Source organism: Syzygium oleosum, unplaced genomic scaffold (assembly GCF_021117445.2).
Source record: "Syzygium oleosum isolate NSW1041296 unplaced genomic scaffold, Sole_v2.1 Sole_v2.01, whole genome shotgun sequence".
In the NCBI taxonomy this organism is placed as follows: Eukaryota; Viridiplantae; Streptophyta; class Magnoliopsida; order Myrtales; family Myrtaceae; genus Syzygium; species Syzygium oleosum.
The window spans coordinates 6517323-6535292 of NW_026607485.1; the positions used below are offsets into that span (position 1 = coordinate 6517323).

General features: G+C 41.9%; 3 protein-coding genes across 3 annotated transcripts; 2 read left to right on the forward strand and 1 right to left on the reverse strand.

Moving 5' to 3' along the window:
- Positions 1–73: 73 nt before the first annotated feature.
- LOC115684976 (serine/threonine-protein kinase RUNKEL) lies at positions 74–6370 on the reverse strand. The gene is made up of 10 exons (XM_030609941.2): positions 6235–6370; positions 6054–6143; positions 5785–5837; positions 5576–5651; positions 5116–5177; positions 4940–5018; positions 4802–4861; positions 3047–4702; positions 1888–2757; positions 74–1481 (listed from the first exon to the last, which is right to left on the reverse strand). Exons 1-10 carry the CDS (start codon positions 6280–6282, stop codon positions 384–386), a joined length of 4092 nt encoding a protein of 1363 aa, XP_030465801.1. The 5' UTR covers positions 6283–6370; the 3' UTR covers positions 74–383.
- Positions 6371–7644: 1274 nt separating this feature from the next.
- On the forward strand, positions 7645–9820 carry LOC115684999 (pentatricopeptide repeat-containing protein At2g36980, mitochondrial). Its single transcript, XM_030609968.2, has one exon. The coding sequence runs from the start codon at positions 7885–7887 to the stop codon at positions 9739–9741; it is 1857 nt and encodes a 618-aa protein (XP_030465828.1). The 5' UTR covers positions 7645–7884; the 3' UTR covers positions 9742–9820.
- A 3366-nt stretch (positions 9821–13186) lies between these two features.
- On the forward strand, positions 13187–17499 carry LOC115685074 (uncharacterized). The gene is made up of 2 exons (XM_056307553.1): positions 13187–13205; positions 14075–17499. Exon 2 carries the CDS (start codon positions 14184–14186, stop codon positions 17109–17111), a length of 2928 nt encoding a protein of 975 aa, XP_056163528.1. The 5' UTR covers positions 13187–13205; positions 14075–14183; the 3' UTR covers positions 17112–17499.
- The last annotated feature ends 471 nt before the right edge of the window (positions 17500–17970 follow it).

Sequence of the window (17970 nt, forward strand, 5' to 3'; positions counted from 1 at the left end):
CATGTTCCATTTTGATGATGGAAGTTCTGTTATTAACAATGTCACAAGCTAGCTGAATATATTCAACTCAATATTCGAGGGCGAGTCTTGTTAAAAAATATTCTGACTGAATAAGACAATATGCAATACAAGTACAATGACAATACAAAGAAGAGCCGGAGTACATTGGAACATGCTCTGTCCTGGACTGGTTCTAGATTCAGAAACAGTCTGCCGAGTTATTTGGGAAGCCAAGTGATATTCTGAATTCGTGCAAGCAGAAAGAGATGCATAGCTTCTTTCGATGCTCTTCCAGAAATCCAGGCAACCTTCCTAGATTCCACACAAAGGGGAATAAACGGAGATACAGGTAATGAATAAGGCGGCCCATAACCTCCATGGATTTAACCACAATGAGGAAGCCGCCGCAATTCCGAGATTACGAGTGTGGCAGCACTGGCTAAAGCAGCGGCACCAGAATATTTTATCTCAGAAACGATGCCTTCAATCTTCACAATCTCAGACGTGCACACCGACAAAATCATTCTGTGCAGCAAATATTGCCTACAGGAGTAACCGAGAGAATGCAGCATTCGCTGTACCAGTAGAGAAGGAGCGCCCTTTTGCCAAGACTCGAGAACCGCACTCACTTTTGAGAGATTAGTAAGAAAACCGGCAGCACCTTCCCTCGGGGCCACCTTCAGTAATAGAACCATGCATTCAGAAGCAATATCGGCAGCGTTTCTGTCACGAGACCCACACAATTCCAGGAAAACACCGGCACTGCCACCAAAGTCGGTTATGTCTCTTACGGTACTCACCGGCTCAGAAGAACTTTCATCAAGTAGGGTTGGCTCTTGTGTGTACATGGAACCTATCCTAGAACCTAGTGATCGTAAAAGAAAAGCTTTGCACAAGCCAAGCGTCGGTTCAAGAAAATCTTCCATATCCTTCACATGTACAAACTCCAGAAGGTTTCCAATCCTCCGAACTACTTTCAGTTGAGAAAGCAACTTGGGATCCATATCTGGTGCCGATGCCAGAGCCACACACAGCTTGACATCATTCACATTTGCATTGGACAGATCGCCAAGCAAAAATCTGAAGCAGTGACTGACGGTCTTTGGTTGTAGAATATCAGGAATTTTAATTAGGTTGAACTCGATGAGCATCAGGAGGAGCTTCTGCGCATACATCGGTATTGGGTCCTCATCCTCAATCAAGGTTGGGTAAAGAGGGAGAAATTGCACATTGGATATGGATTTCAAGTCTTCTAGCTTATGCTCTAACTCTGGGGCTTCATTTAGGAAAACAACCATCGCATCAAACAGAATTTTGAGGGACAGAAATCTGGCATCACCATCCTTGTTGCCCTTGTACAGTACAGCCAGACTCGGCAGAATCCCACGGATAAATACATCAGAGCTTTCAAGAATCCAGGAGGACTCCTCTGTGATAGACTCAACAACTCGAAGAACTGTTAACTGGAAATCGTCTCTTCCCTGAATTTAAATGCAAAATATGGTGTACACAAGTGTCAGTAAATCAAAATCATGGGAGAACCTAACCACAAAAACCAAAAAAAAAAAAAATGGAATGACACAGCTGAGCAGAGAAAAAAAGCCAACTTCTTCCCTTCCAAGGAGGGAAAGAAAACTTCATGCTTTTGTGTATAGATATTCAAATTCTGCAATAGCTTAAGCAATACAAGTAGAGCCTTGCCAGAAAATCGTGTGCTATGTATGGACATATAGACTATTTTCTTTGAAAGCCGGAGCAGCATGCCTAGTTTATTCACTGTTTTATGTTATCCAAATGTATTCTTCCAATACCATAAAGTCTGAAATCATTTTCTTAAGTACAAAAAAATTGAGCAAAGGGGGAGGATCCATAGCTTCGGCTACTTACTTGAAATGGGCTCTCCATAAGTTTGATTATGTTTGCCAGCTGATGTCGAACCTGAAGAGTTGCCACCTTGTGCTTAAAATATGGGCTTCCTAGAAGATTAAGGATAACTGGAAACAGATGAATGTTTGTCTTTTGCGCAGCTCGACCAGTAAGGGGGGACATGTGACCATGACGCCTTCCCCCCATCATCTGTTGAATATCTGCCGTGAGAGTTTCCAGCAAATTTGGTATGGTTGATGCCACAACATGCACAGATGCACTTAGGCACTGCTGAACAAAGCTGTCCTTTTCTTTTGTCAGTCTGTCTACTATGGAGATCAACCTCATGTTGCAAAAGAGCTGAAACAACCATCTCCGGCTGTTTTTACAGAGAAGAGCCACAAGGACGAGTGCTTTTCCCCTCATAACTTCAGGTCCCTGCTCAATCAAAGAGATTAGACAAAGCACAAGGTTTTTGTCTTCTGCAACTGGAAGAAGGAGCCGACCACTATTTGTCAGCATATTGCTCTTTGTCATGGTCATGATCAGAAGATTTAAGCAGATCTGTTGTTCCCGTGGCCCACCCTTGACAAGGGCAGATGTTATATCCTTACAAGAAAGTTTCCCAATAACCGGATGAATGCTTGGAGGATTAAAGCGAACTAGGCGAACCAGACAAGATCCTGCTGTGAGCCTCATGCTTTCCGGTTTCCCTGAAGCTTTATATATATAGCACAGGTTATTAATAACATCCTGGCTGGTGAAACGAGCTGCCCAGTACCCTCCCTGACTGCAGATATTTTCTATTGTCCTCAACGCATAAAGTTGGGTCATATCATCCTCTCCTTTTCTAAGAATTGATGTCACGAGTGAAATTAAGGAATTCGGAACCTGGGCCACAAGGAAATGTTTAACTATTGAGAAAAGAAAGTGAGAAATGGCAGCCTAATAATGCATAAAGGATCAGTACTGTCGTCCACCTAAGGGATTCTTTGATAAGCACTGCTTAAGATTTAAATTTGCAGGCAAAACTGAAGGTTTAACAAGGATGGGCATAAAATGGCATGATGTCAAACATTTCGCAACAGAGACCGCAGAAGATCTAATTCATTCACATCTAAGTAGAGCTTCAGAAGCTATGCACAACTTAGAAATCAAGGACATTAATGATCAAGCTCACCTGCCAGTTCGATGTGACTGTGGATCGGTTGTCCTTTGATGGAGATTCTGAGGGCATGTTTTCTTTGTGCTCATTCTGAGTGGATATGTAGAAAAGCAACTCGCCTAATGCAGCCATTGAAAACCTCCTCACTTTTTCCTGCCTGTCACCAAGGCTATCAGTAAGTGAACCCAAGATCCCAGAATTCGACAAATCATCTTCAATGAAAGTGCAGTGCCTTATTAATAGACCAATCAGTGAGGCAAGTTGAACTCGCAAGACATAAGCTTTCGATTGCCGTAACATTTTAATAAGCATTAGCATGATGGGCCCATTGGTCAAGATATTAGCTGCATCTGGATAACTGCTCAATATCTCCAGATACTTGATTAAATTCTGCTTCTCCCCTGTGCCACTACTTCCACTCAAAATTGCTATGATTTTGTTGTTGAGTGCATCAAGCTGTCCTTTCGACATTTTTACAAAATCAGATGCTTGCAGTGCCTCAAATGGTAGAGAAGGAACTACCTCAGATGTTCTATCAGATTTTCTACTGGGCATTACGGGTCTCACTGAAAGATCAGATTGATGCCAAAATACTTGTACTATATTGCTAGCTGATTTTGCAGAATCGGATTCATGAGCAGAACCTAAACTTTCTTTTGCCCTCTGTCCTTTGGGCAGAGGACTGACACTGGGTGGGGTAGCTGCAACTTGAGTGAGTTCTGAATAAGATTCTTGCTCCATTGTCTTTGATTCATCTGAAAGAGGCAAATCAGAAGCAGCTGCAGGCTCAACTTTTTCATCAATATCCATTTCTTCCACTTGTCCCTCATGATTCAGGTTTTCATTTGATGATCTGAGGGCAGGAGAAGGTATATCAGAGCCATCCAGTTCTTCTTGCGTATCCTCTTCTGTATTTTCATTAAAGTCAAGTTCCATGTCCGTGTTCTCAATTTTAACCTCAGAATCGTTCTCAGCACCGCTAGGCAAAGGCCTGCGGTAGTTCTCTTTCTCATTCTCTTTCTGCAAGTTTGATTTTGCAATTCTAGAGAGCCTTAGTAGATTCAAGGCCCTGGTACCACCGGAATTATCTTTGTGTTTCTCTTCACCGCCTTTGCCAGAAGTCTTTGCATTGTTTTTCCGGCCGCTCAGAGCAGCCTTTACAGGTGTCTCATGAACTTTGGGCCCAATAATGGAGTTCTCATCCCGTCGCGAACCCACTTTAGCATCTTTTTCACGATGCCTTGGAGGTGTCTTATTCTGGACAGATCTTTCACCGTTATACTCTGAGAGGCATGGCTTAGTGTGAAGTTCAATCATGCTATCAAAAGCAGGCTGAGGAGGTAAAGGAACAGGAGGACACTTTGCTCTCCAAAAAGCATGTCCACAGAGCTCTGACCACTTTATTCGTTCTGCTGGATCTTTTATAAGGAGAGAGTTGATTAAATTGACAAAAGGACGACTTGGAGTCCCCGGCAGTGGAGGAGTCGGATCAGTGAGAATGGATCTCACGAGCTGAGTAAATTCTTGTCCCAGAAAGGGAGGCTTCCCTGTGTAGCACTCATAAAGTACACAACCAAGGGCCCAAAAATCCGAAGCATAAGAATGGACGCCTCCGTCTTCAAACAGCTCAGGAGCCATATAACATGGTGTACCGCGTTTTGCTTGTGGCAGCTTAACATTTCAAGTTCAATTGAGTGGTTAGTGGAAGCACCAAAACCGTATCCTTTCTAGGAGTAGGTGAAAGAATGAACGTAAGAGTGCAAAACATACCGAAGCAGAAGGAGTTTTAGATATATCACTCAACTTTCTTGCCAGTCCAAAATCACATAACTGCAGCATGCAAGAACGAGGAAATTATCCCATGAAAACTGACTATATAAATTGATAACGAATTAAACTCTAGAATACCTTTGTATGTCCATTTTCATCCAAAAGAATATTTGATGGTTTTAGATCGCAGTAAATGATTCCTTGAGAATGAATGTACCTGGTAAAAATTAAAATAGAAAGAAGATGTCAGAGAGAGAGGCCATCAAGGTCCCCTTCATAGGAAGAAGACATCAACCTTGGCAGCCAATTCTTACTGCAATGCTTTGACAAGATCAGTGGCAAGATCATGAATTGAATCTTCAGGTAATCGACCATCCTGAAAAAGGTCAAAAGCTTTTAGGCATGAAGGCAAAATGAGTTAAAAAAGCTTCACACAGCACGTCAGACATTCAGATCTTCAAGAAGAAACAAGTTTCAAGTAGTTGTAACTGAAAGAACATCATCTTGTTTTGTTTATGGCTCCCTAGCAGCAAAGATACAACTTCTAGTCGCAACAACATTTTAAGTTTCTTGAAATTACCATATTGAACAACTTAAAAATAACTGGGAAACACAAAAAACACACTTGAAATAATCGATCGATGACAAGTCAGGCTTGAAGAAATGCATCACATAACGAACTAGTTCCATCAACCACAAAGCAACCCAAGAAAAGAACAAAGGCCTTGCTCTCCATGGGAAAGCTAAATATCAGTAAACCGTGCAGCGAAATACCTGCCGCAATAAGGTAATCAGATCTCCACCGACGCAGTATTCCAAGACCAACCAAATGTGTGCCGAGGTCTCATACCTTGAACCGAAACAGGCGAACAGATAATTCAAGTAAGCAAAAAATTCCAATTAAGGAAGCAATCGGTTCACCCGCAACCACTCGGGTGAAATGCCATGGGATATTACATTCGAGGCACACGAGAGAGCCTTACCAAGAATAGAACTTGAGTACGTTCGGATGATCGAGAGAATGAAGGATCCTAACCTGCACATCCAAAAGGAATCGAGGCGAGAACAGGGTTCAAGCAAAAGAAAGCGGGGAGTTAAGCTCCAATCGGCGCTACCAACATTCAGTAAATCAAACCGTAACCGACAGAATTCCCTAAAAGAGCCTATCCGACGCTCGAATTCCCCCCAAACCACCCCGCAAGCCCCCACAATGCCCAAATTGACGAAATCGCGGCAATACTCGATCACTCACCTCCTGGAGGACCTTGCTCTTCTGGGACTTGTCGACGCTCTTGACGGCGAAGTACTCGATCGTCTTCTTCTTCCTCCCCTTGTAGACGGTCTACAGAAGAACCGGCTGAGTCAATTAGACACGGATTCCGGTGCGCGGAATCGGAGCAAACGGAAAGTAGGGAGGGAAGGAGAGAGATTACCGAATGCTTGCCGCGGCCGATGGCCTCGTAGATGTGGTAGTGGTTCATCGGAGCGTGGGTGGGGCCGGAGCTCGTTCCGGCCACGTCACGGGAACACGATGTAGCCGTACAGATCTGCTTGGCGCACAGAGAGAGAGAGAGACTGTTAGAATGGCTTCGGGATGAGGTTTACAGAGAGAGGGAGAGAGAGAGAGATCGTTGAGCTTTGCGAAGCTCGGAGTGGTGGGGGAGAGAGAGAGAGAGTGTGTGTGGGGGGGACTGTGGAAATGGGCGGGACTACGAAAGCGAATTGAAAAATTGGAAACCCCCGGAGGAGGAAGAAGAAGAGGAAGAAGGTGTAGAGAGAGATAAAGAATATATATATATATATATATATATATATATATATATATAATAAATTATATATTAAATTCAAATAAATAAATGAATAGATAGAAATTCAAAATTGAATTTGTTCCAATTAACCGTGGACGAAAATTATAAGAGAAAATAATACAAATGATTCATGAATTTTGGTTCAATGTGCAATATGATTCGTAAACTTTTAATTTGTTTAATACGGTCTCTAAACTTTTAATTCGTTCAATGTGGTCCATAAACTTTTGGTACATGTTTAATTTAATCAATGAACTATATAAAAATGTTTAATTGGATTTCATGGACTAAATTGAACATGTACCAAAAGTTTATGGACCACATTGAACGGATTAAAAATTCACGGACCACATTGAACATTAGGATAAATTTCAAGGACCGCATTGAATAAATTAAAAGGTCAGGGATCGTATTGTCCAAAGTTTAGGGACCATTTGTGTCATTATTTTAAGTTATATTATTTGTGTCAAATCGGCTAAAGTCGAGAAAAAAATATCAAAGCTCATACTTTTTCGTTCAATTCGTTAGTATGATTCGAATTTTTTAAAATGTTGATTGAATGTTAGTGTGCACAAGATTCTGGCTAGGCAAGTGGCTCGAACTCATTTTTCTCATTTCGTAACCGCCGCTCTAGCAATTGAGTTTCATAAAAAGAGTAGACTAATTTTTTTCTTTTTAAGTTTTGTTTCATGAGTTCGGATGCAAATTAATAAAACCTTCGACCCAAAGAGATTTAATAATAATTTTTTTTAAAAAAACTGGATTCATTTTTTTTTATGGAAGATGCACATCTTTTTCAACCTATTCATTTCCTTGTGTACTATATATTATATTACAAACTAAACGTTGCACTTTTGGGTGACTCGCAACTAGTCGTTATCACTTTTTGAAATTTCAAGAAGAGTTCAAATCGACATATCTCTTTCAAATAACTAAAAAATTGTAAAAAGAAGAAAAAAAGAAAAATACTTACACAGTTGATTTTAAATTCTGATAAATCCACATTTCAAGACCGTCCCATCACGAATCCTCGAATGCTCATGAAAACATTTTCCATATAGATTTGATTCACACGAACCAGACTGAATCTCGCCTCTTTCAGATTTCATTCCTTCATGTGCGAACCGAATGCACACTTTGCTGCCGATCTTCCTTGCATCGCATGGAGCTTTGGACTCTTTCAGCATCCCGTCTTGCGCTTTCGGCTACAGGGTGAGATGCTCAGATGCTGTTTTGCACTGATGGGTTCCCATCAAATTTTGAAAATGACGTAATATGCGCTCGGAGTTGTTCGGTGTCACGTCGCGGATATCGGCTCTGGCGAGGGCCGGTCGTATCTCGTGTGCTCGGAAGCTGTTCGACCAAATGCCGCAGAGAGACTCTGTCTCTTGGAACGCGATGATCAGTGGGTACGCTCAACTGGGTCTCCACCAAGAAGCTCTCTTTCTGTTCCGGTCCATGAGGTTTGCCGGTGCCTGGCCTGATCATTTCACGTTGACCGCGACTCTGGCGGCATGCACGGGATCGAATGATATTGTTTATGGGACCAAAGTGCATGCTCAGATCATTCTTCTGGGGTTCCTGTCTTACTTGCCGGTTAATAACTCTCTCATAGACATGTATGGAAAATGCTTGTGCCCGAATAGTGCGAGCAAAGTTTTTGAAGGAATGAGCATTAGGAATGAAATAACGTGGTGTTCTCTCTTGTTTGCACATGTCAATTGTGGCAATTTTGGTGTAGCCAACAACTTGTTCGTGCTGTTGCCCGAGCCGGTTCAAATTGCTTGGAATATAATGATCGCAGGCTGTGGTAGATGGGGCGACGTTGAATCGTGTTTTGGTTTGTTCAAAGATATGCGGGTGAGTGGGTGCCAGCCAGATCAGTGGACTTTAAGTTCTCTCATGAACACTTGTTCTGAATCACCAAAACATTTTCATGGCCGTATGGTGCATGCTTATATCATAAAAAGCGGCTGGGGTACTGCGGTGGAGTCAAAGAACTCGATCCTGAGCTTTTACTCTAAACTATGCTGTCTTGAGGATGTTATGAAGTTGCTCGACTCTTTTGGTACGCTGACCCTAGTGTCTTTGAATGTCATCATTGATGCCCATATGAAGATAGGAGACACCGATAAAGCCTTTCTTGAGTTTCAGCGAGCGCCCGAGAAGAATATAGTTTCATGGACATCTATGATTACTGGATATGCAAGAAATGGACATGGAGAACAAGCTCTCTGTTTCTTCATTGATATGATCAAGAATTGTCACAAACCAGATGACTTGGCATTTGGAGCTGTGCTTCATGCATGTTCTATCTTGGCAATGCTTGGTCATGGTGAAATGATCCATGGCTGCATAATTTGCTCCGGATTCCTAGCCAATGCCTATGTGGGTAACGGTTTAGTTAACATGTATGCGAAATGCGGGCACATAGCAGCGTCAAGTCGTGCATTCTATGACATTGCTAACAAGGACATAGTCTCCTGGAACGCAATGCTGTTTGGATTCGGTTTGCATGGGCGGGCTAAGGAAGCTCTGCAGCTTTTCGAAAAAATGGTAGCATCCGGGACAAAACCAGACAAGGTCACCTTCATAGGCATGTTAATGACTTGTAGTCACTCGGGACTACTGGAGAAAGGCGGAAAGCTTTTCGAGTTGATGGACTTGGAATACGGGGTCCCACATGAAACGGATCATGTGGCTTGTATGATCGATATGCTAGGTCGAGGTGGATATTTAGCAGAAGCAAGAGAGCTGACTGAGGAAACTCGGGGCACAACGACCATGTGGGACGCTCTATTAGGAGCTTGTTCTGCTCATGTAGATGTGGAAGTTGGTACATACAGTGGGGAGGGCTTGAAGGTAATGGATCCCCAGAACGAAATGAGCTACGTAGTCTTGTCGAACTTGTATTGCGCAAGCGAGAATTGGAAAGAAGCGGAGACAGTAAGGAGGGTGATGAACTCTCAAGGGGTGAGGAAGACGCCCGGTTGCAGTTGGATCGAAGTGAGGAATGTAGTGACGGCCTTTGTCGCGGGGAACAATTCGCACCCGCTCATGGAAGATTTACGTGAGATGTTACGCTTTCTCGACTTTGAAGCTAGAAGTTCGAGAATGTTTATTTCGGATTGAAGGGGATTATAATGTGTATCTATTGGTAGCAATTCTTTTCCCCCTAATTAAGAAGAGAAGAAAAGAAGTTGCACAGCAATTAACACCTCATGCATCGATGCATGAACTGCTCTTGGCACTGATAATGGCGTAAAGAAAGTGAAGGTATGGAGGGATATCACCGTTTGGCGTTTGTCCAAAATTTAGCAAGAGTAGACCTGTCAAATGGGTGAGTTGGATCGAAATGGTCCAACCTAAATTGACCCATTTAACCCATTTTCACTCATTTCCATTCAGTATAACTCATACACAATCCATACTCAACTCATACCTAACCCAATTTATTTTGCTAAAATACTTCCATATTTAACTTAATCTTGGCCCTCGTCAAGTGGTCGGGCCCTTGTCTGGAGTTGGTGACGGTCAGCCGCCGACCGTGACCGGACTTCGTAGAAAAAAAAGGAAAATAAAAAATAAAATTAAAAAAAATTAAAAATTTGAGAAAAATTTTAAAAAAATTATAAAAATTGTCCTTACATCTCCAACTCCACTTGACGCATTGGGTGCATTATTTACTACTAGAAAATTGGTGAAAAAATTCTCTATTTTTCATATGGGGTAGTTCTCGACCCATTTAAAATCCTTTAAGTTGTTAGGCAAGGGAAGATTGCATACAAGCTAGAACTTCCGCCGAAACTAAAGGTACATCCGGTATTTATGCTTAAGCCTTTCCATGTTGACGAAGAACACCCGAATTGAGGAGAGTTGCAATGGGTGTCGCTTGGGGCGAAAACCTCGTATGATCGAGACGTCAACTTCATCATGGCGGATCGAGTCATACGGGAACGATACCATGTGCTGAAGCACGAATATTTGATCCGATAGAAGGATCTTCTGGAGAGTGAAGCTAGTTGGGAACCCGTTGAAGCTCTTTGGCAATTTTAGAAATGCCAAAGATGTGACAATAGCGTTGCCCTATTAGGTGGGGGAGAATGTCACGGTCCCTGAGGTTTCCCATGCTCGAAGAACCATGAACCATCCAAGAGGAACGGGCGACCCACTCCGGTATTCTATTGAGTGTTCCCGAGGGCAAGCGATACTGTAATTATATAATATTCTAAAGTCTTTTCATTAAATACAGGTAGATGGTAGTTGAGGAGATGCAATCTCCACCGTTAGATCGAGGAAAGATCTACGGATACGGTTGAGCCTGTACTTATATATAAAGTATCTACTCTCCTAATTTGTATCTCATTCTCACAAGTGAAATACAATACAAAGCTTCTCTCTAAAGTTTCTCTCGCTACGATCCTTGTGAGCGAACTTAAAGCCGCAAGGGTAAAAGGGAACACTAAATCGATCGATCCGTAAACCCATTAATGACCCATCTCCAACTTAAGACAACCCATTATGACTTTACATCATCAAACATGGTTCAAAATATTGATTTTAGACTCATTTTGCCATCTCTAAGCAAAAGCCATAGCGTTTAAAAACTCGTATCGTTTTCGAGAAAATGACATCGAACACCGGCTTAGCTTGACTTTCTAGTCTAACCGTTGACTTGTATGTGAAATTACTAATGGAAGACGGGAGGTGATCAAATACATAACTTGTTGCCCAAACAAGTCCAATAATAAAATGTACTTGGTATTTTCTAGAGCCGATGAGCGTGTCTTAGGCTTCATGATGAAATGCCCTTTACTTGAGCATGCTTAAAATGGCCTGGACTTGGCCCACTACTGGGAAGCACAAGGTTAGGTCTAGCTTAGACAAAGTCATTAAATAAGGTTCCATATAGAATAGAAAAACGACATAAATGGTTCCGAATTTTGACCAAATATGCAATATCATCTCTGAACTTTTATTTTGTTTAATGTAACCCCTAAAATATTGATAAACGTTCAATCTAGTCCCTAAATTATGTGAAAATATCCAATATCGTAATTTCGTTAATTCAATTTGAATGGAGTCTGATGATTATAGTTTCAAATTGTTTAGCTTTGGACGGTAGAAAAAAAACGTTTACATATGGATTATCCACGTAAGATATTTATCTCAATTTAAAATATAATAACATATGTCATCTGAAAACGATGAACATATTAATGCCCTAATGTTTCTTTTCCTTTTCAAAATAGATAGATAAAAAGATAAACGTCTTTAATAGTTTGTCATTTGAGCAAACAAATTGACTACATTGAATATTTACAAGTAGTTTAGGAATCACATTAAATAAATTAAAAGTATGGAGACTACATTGCACATTAAATTAAAGTTTAAAGACCATTTATGTCATTTTTCTATATAGAAACTTTGAAAGGAAGCTTAGTTCAAACTAAATTCAACTAAATTCCTCCCATATATACCCAACAAACAGGGAAAACTCTATGGGGTTGAGTTTGAGTTTGGTTAGGTAAGATATCTGCGAATTGTGCAACATTTTCAAAGAGCTTTAGTGTTCTAAAGGCTCTCGAACCAAAATTTGAAAGGCTTTTGGTGCAAAGTTGAGCTTTGAAAATGTTCAAAGTGCTTTTCTAAAGCGTATTGTACATGGATTACCAAAAATGTTTTCATTTACGAGAAAGTCTTTAGGGTCAAAGTACATTATTCAGATGCAAAGTCATTGTTCCAAAGCTCTCTCACAATGCACTTGAGCCTCATAAGCTTTGCTTAGGCATACCCCTACTCACAAAAAAGATGAACTTTTTTCATGTATATGAACAGGTCTTGACAGACCTAATCACACATGTTAGGCCCAAGTAGACTCATCAAATGAGTGAGCCGGATTGGTCAAAATAGTACGACTTAACTTGACCCATTTAATCCGTTTTGATAATTTCTCATGCAATACAAATCTAATGACCCATATCCGACCCAACATATACTAACACATATCCGACCCATATTACTAAAGCACTTCTATATTTAACTAAATTTACGAAAACTCATACTCAAACTAAGACGAGTGAGCGAGTTCAAGATCGAGTGAAGTAAGAGAGTCATATAGGTGGGTTGGGTGTAAGTAAGTTGTGAATATAACTAATCCATATAATAAATCAATCCATCAAATCAAATATGGACTAAGAAATGGATTCACGACCCATTTTGACAAGTCTAGGCCCAAGGAACAACCTATCCCTGCCAATCCATTTTCATTTCGAGTCTACACAAGCCGTCAAACTCATGATCAGCTCTACATGCCGCAATCATTTTGTTTGTTCGAGTACTCAAGGGTCGAGTTCCGAAAACTTGAGAAAGTAGAGGGACCTAGCAGCAAATTGATGAAAATATTCATTGACCAAAAAGCCCCCCCTCAGCATCCATTAAATTAAGAATGCCACATACATTCCGAAGTGGCGAAACCAAGAGGGGGGAATCGAAGAACGCCGGCCGCCTCTCCCATCTCCCCAGCTCTGATCCTGGAAAAGCTGAAGTTCGAATTTGAAACTCGCCAAGTAAGCGCCCTTCGTCTCTGAATTGCTGTACTTCACTCGTCCTTTCTGTAACCATGTGGTTGACGTCTCGGAAGTAGACCCTTGTTAGCTTGAATTGTTGTTCCATGTCTAGGGTTTGTCAATCTTCGTGCTTGGCGAGCGAAGCGCCTCGCTTCTGACCCTGCGCGTGTTGGGTCGTGCACGTTTTTCTTGGCTTTCGCGCGTTTCGCGTTTTTTTTTCCTTCTCCTTTTGTTTAATTGACCTCCAACGTTCGTGTTGGTGTTTGATGGTCGGTTTATTTTGGGCGGTTGCATTTCTGGCTAGTTTTGTAGGCACTGGCTTTGAAATGATGGGGGCTATGGTCTTCTGAACAAGTGTAGGAAGTTGGGCTTGAGCGTTAACGTTGAGTGGAGATTTCACAGCAGAGTGTGAACTTGGGGAAGTTCTCTGTTTTTTTTCTCAAGTGAATGTTAACTCTGAAATTGGACACTGATTGGTGAACCCATCGAGATTGTTTGTTTTAGGATAGATATAGAATTCAGCACATTAGACTAGGTAGTAAGGGCCCCTTTGGACTTTAGTGCACTTTGGACTTTGCATCGTCCAATTCCTGATGGGTTAAATCGCGCATCATTATTGGTGTGCACATAAAAGCGAAAAGAAGACTTGGTAGTAAAACTCTGCATGATAAATTATTTGTGTGTGTGTGCATGTATGAATTTAACTTGGCATGTATGTCGTTAATTTTGTTTATGTTAGATAGCTTTTGTTTGATGTCGTCTAGGAGCTCATGATGCCAAGTTCTAGTTTGTGTCCCTGGAATCCGTACGTAGTTTTAAGTTGGTTGAAAGGCTAAATTGTGTAGTCTCTATCAGGCTGAGGATTTGAGAAATGGATTCGTTATGGCTTGTTACAGGTTTTGCTTGTCAATATCTATCGCAAGGTTTTTGCCACAATGAGTTATTGAGCTCTGCTGAGACGTCGAAGGATATTCAGGTGAGAGTGTATTGGATCTAGTACATGAAATGGACTGCAATAAGGAGGAGGCGCTTCGCGCGAAGGCCCTGGCTGAGAAGAAGTTACAGAGCAAGGATTTTCCAGGGGCTCGTAAAATTGTGCTGAAAGCTCAGCAACTTTACCCTGATCTAGAGAATATTACCCATATGCTTATGGTTTGTGATGTCCACTGTTCTGCTGAAAGGAAATTGTTCGGTAATGAGATGGACTGGTATGGAATCTTACAACTTGAACAGGCTGCTGATGAGGCCTCAATTAAGAAGCAGTACAAGAAGTTTGCTCTTTATCTTCATCCTGATAAAAACAAGTTTGCTGGGGCAGAAGCTGCTTTTAAGTTAATTGGGGAAGCTCAGAGAGTTCTTTTGGATCGGGAGAAACGGTCCATGCATGACATGAAGCGGCATGCTTCTGTACCTAGATCGTCGGCACGTGCTTCCTATAATAGGCAACCTTCAGCAACTTACCGGCCTCCGCAGAAGGCAAATTGGAACCCAAATGTTGGACATCAAAACAATACCGGTGGCAGTTTCTCAGGCTTTAATACCCAACATCAGCAGCCACAACATCCAGCTCAGCCTAGATTTTCTAATGGGCGCGAGATTTTTTGGACTGTCTGTCCTTTTTGTTCTGTTAGGTATCATTACTGCAGAGAACTCATCAATAAGCCTGTGCCTTGTCCAAATGAAAATTGTAGGAGGACGTTTCTTGCATGCGAAGTGAATATTTCAGGTGCATCTCCAGCTTCTGGAATGTATATGCCGACTTTTCAACATCAGAAAGTTTTCCCTACTCAGGGTGCATCTAAAGTGGAAATGGGACGCAGAGGTACTTCTACCCCTGTGAATGATAGGCCTGATGTCTTCAGGAAGACTCAAGTTCGCCCTGAAAAGGTAAATAAGAAGAGACACAGACCACAAGTAGTGGAATCTAGTGAAAGTTATGACAGTGGAAGCAGCAGTGAGTCTGATGAAGATTCAGTTATCCGTGAAGATGGTAAGTTTCGGGGGAGCCAGAACATTGGTCGCTTGGGCGAGCAGTCCCTACGGAGATCGACTCGGCAAAAACAGCAGGTTTCTTATAAAGAAAATTTAAGTGATGATGAAGACACCAACCCTGTGAAAAGGTCTAGAGGGGGCAGCCCATCTTCTACTGAAGAGGACTTCGAAGATGTGTTACGAGGGGAGACATCTGACTTGGATGGAAAAGATGGCTTAGCTACTAACTTGAATGAAGATAAGAAAGGTGAAAAACACACAGAAAATGGATGTTCAGGAGGGTGCCCACCGAATGATGATTCCAAATCAAGCTTCGGCATGAGAGACACAAAAGAACCAGAGTTTTATAATTATCCTGATCCAGACTTTAGTGACTTTGACAAGGAGAGGAAAGAAGGTTGCTTTGCGAGTGGCCAGGTGTGGGCTGCTTTTGATTCATTGGATGGCATGCCTAGGTTTTATGCTCTGATAAGAAGAGTTTACCCAGGTGACTTCAGACTGCGAATGACATGGTTAGAACCAGATTCCAATGATGAAAATGAGATCAATTGGAGGAAGGAGAGCTTACCAGTTTCTTGTGGTAAGTTTAAACTTGGACAGAGTGAGAACACTAGACATCGTCTCATGTTTTCTCACGTGGTCTTTTGTGAGAAAGGACGTCATAAGCAAACATATAACATTTATCCTCAGATGGGGGAAACTTGGGCCCTTTTCAAGAACTGGGACATTAATTTGCATTCTGATCCTGACAATCATAGGAAGTATGAGTTTGATGTTGTTGAGATCTTGTCTGGATATGCCGAAGGTATTGGCTTGTCCGTTGCCTATTTGGGCAAGGTGAAGGGCTTTGGCAGTCTTTTGTCTCGGAAAGCTGAAAATGGCATCTCTTGTTTTCAGATTCGTCCAGATGAGCTATACAGGTTTTCTCACAGGGTTCCATCTTACAGAATGACTGGTGATGAAAGGGAAGGAGTTCCAAAAGGGTCTTTTGAACTGGACCCTGCTTCAATGCCTATGAACCTGGAAGAGTTTGTTCCGTCTGAAGATCCAGAAATTAGTACTAATGGTAGTCATTGTGAAGCTTTACGTTCCCGTGTTCCTGAGGAAGTGAAAACCGAGATGGGATCTGAGGAAAATTCCAGCCAATCTGATTTGAAGGACGAGTGCACAGAACGCAAGAAGTGTGGCTCTGTGAAGCATAAAGAAAATTCCAGTGCTTCTGCTCCTTTAACCCCAGAAGTTATTGAAGTTCCAGATCCAGAATTTCACAACTTCGATGATGCGAAATCACTGGAAAATTTCCGAGTTGGTCAAGTGTGGGCTTTGTACTCTGATGAGGAGGGCTTGCCCAAGTACTATGGCCGGATAACGACAGTCCTGTCTGAACCAGAATTTAAATTGCAGTTGAGATGGATGTCTGTCTTTCTTCTTCCAGACAATGTCATTGAGTGGCACGATGAATGCATGCCCATATCTTGTGGGAAATTTAGGCTTGAAAGGGGCCGACAACCTCAAATTTATACTTCCACTGTTTCGTTTTCGCACTGCATAAAAGTGGAACTTGATGATGGCAGAAAGACCGAAACATTTAACATCTTTCCTCGGAAAGAGGAAGTGTGGGCATTGTACAAGAACTGGTGTCCTGAAATGAAGTTCTCTGAGTTAGAAAAATGTGATTATGAGGTGGTGGAGGTTATTGAGGAGAATGACTTGGGGATTAAAGTTGCGGCTTTAGAGCATGTAATGGGGTCCAAGTCGGTTTTCAAGCCTCAAGCAAGAGGAGATTCGAGGGTTACAATAGAAATTCCCCGGGTAGAGCTGATGCGGTTTTCTCATCAAGTGCCCGCTTTTCGGTTGACGGATGAAAGGAACGGAAGCCTAAGAGGCTTTTGGGAGATCGATACAGCCGCATTACCTTTGCGCTTTTTTAACTGCAGCTGAAGTGGACCACAGAACCTCTGATACAACCCGCATCATAATTCTATTTGAATAGGCTCGTGCATAAGTTGTTTTTCGGAGAGGTATCTTGGCTTGTTAGGTTACTTTTGGTGCCTGCACAACTGCTTTATTGAAGTGGGGTGAATATGGTGGCTGATCATTTTGAGGTGTTGTGCAGCTTCGCTGTTTAGGCTGTAGGTTAGCCCACTGTGTCTTGAATCTGTTATGCTGGACTAACCCTTCTAAAATTTCTCAAGAGTAGTCTCTTTATCTTGTAGATAACTTTAATATCCTTTTTATTTGGATGTAGAAATTCCATTTTGGTGGATCCTCTATGGATCTTAAACTCCTGCAATGGTAAGGGATAGCAACATGTCACAACGCCATTTTTTAGTTCTGTGGTGTCATTTAGCTCCTCTCTCTCTCTCGGCATCTTACCAACGTGGAAATTCTGTCAACTTGCCGTATTTTGGCATGAATATACTGCTAGGGTCATCCATTTTTACTTCAGAATTCTGTACATTGGCTCGGATGGGCATGGATAGTTGAAAAATCTGAACATGACGGAAAAATTTGGACCCAAGTAGTTTTAGCTTTATTATCCAGAGCAACCCTTCGTCTCTACTGTTGGTTCTATGAACCTTTGGAAAGCGGGAACAGCTTATTGATTTATCGAAAATCTATGAACCTTTGACCTCGCAAAATGACTCGCAAAATGACGCTGTCTCGGTGCCGTTATTGTCAGCTAATACGATGGTAAGTCGCCACAGCAGAGGCATCTCCTTTTGCATTCTGATTCATCTGTCGGTCTGTCGACAAAGACCCGAGAAGTTCTCGTAGGCCAAAATGACAATGACATGAT

Bases quoted from the DNA above. Each gene is read 5' to 3' on its own strand.
- LOC115684976 (XM_030609941.2), bottom strand. From the start codon at position 6,282: ATGAACCACTACCACATCTACGAGGCCATCGGCCGCGGCAAGCATTCG. The intron at 5,838-6,053 runs GTGAGTGATCGA...TTGGATGTGCAG, and splicing joins AGAGCAAGGTCCTCCAGGAG to GTTAGGATCCTTCATTCTCT. The intron at 4,703-4,801 runs GTATGTTTTGCA...TGAAATGTTAAG, and splicing joins CTAAAACTCCTTCTGCTTCG to CTGCCACAAGCAAAACGCGG.
- LOC115684999 (XM_030609968.2), top strand. From the start codon at position 7,885: ATGCGCTCGGAGTTGTTCGGTGTCACGTCGCGGATATCGGCTCTGGCG.
- LOC115685074 (XM_056307553.1), top strand. From the start codon at position 14,184: ATGGACTGCAATAAGGAGGAGGCGCTTCGCGCGAAGGCCCTGGCTGAG.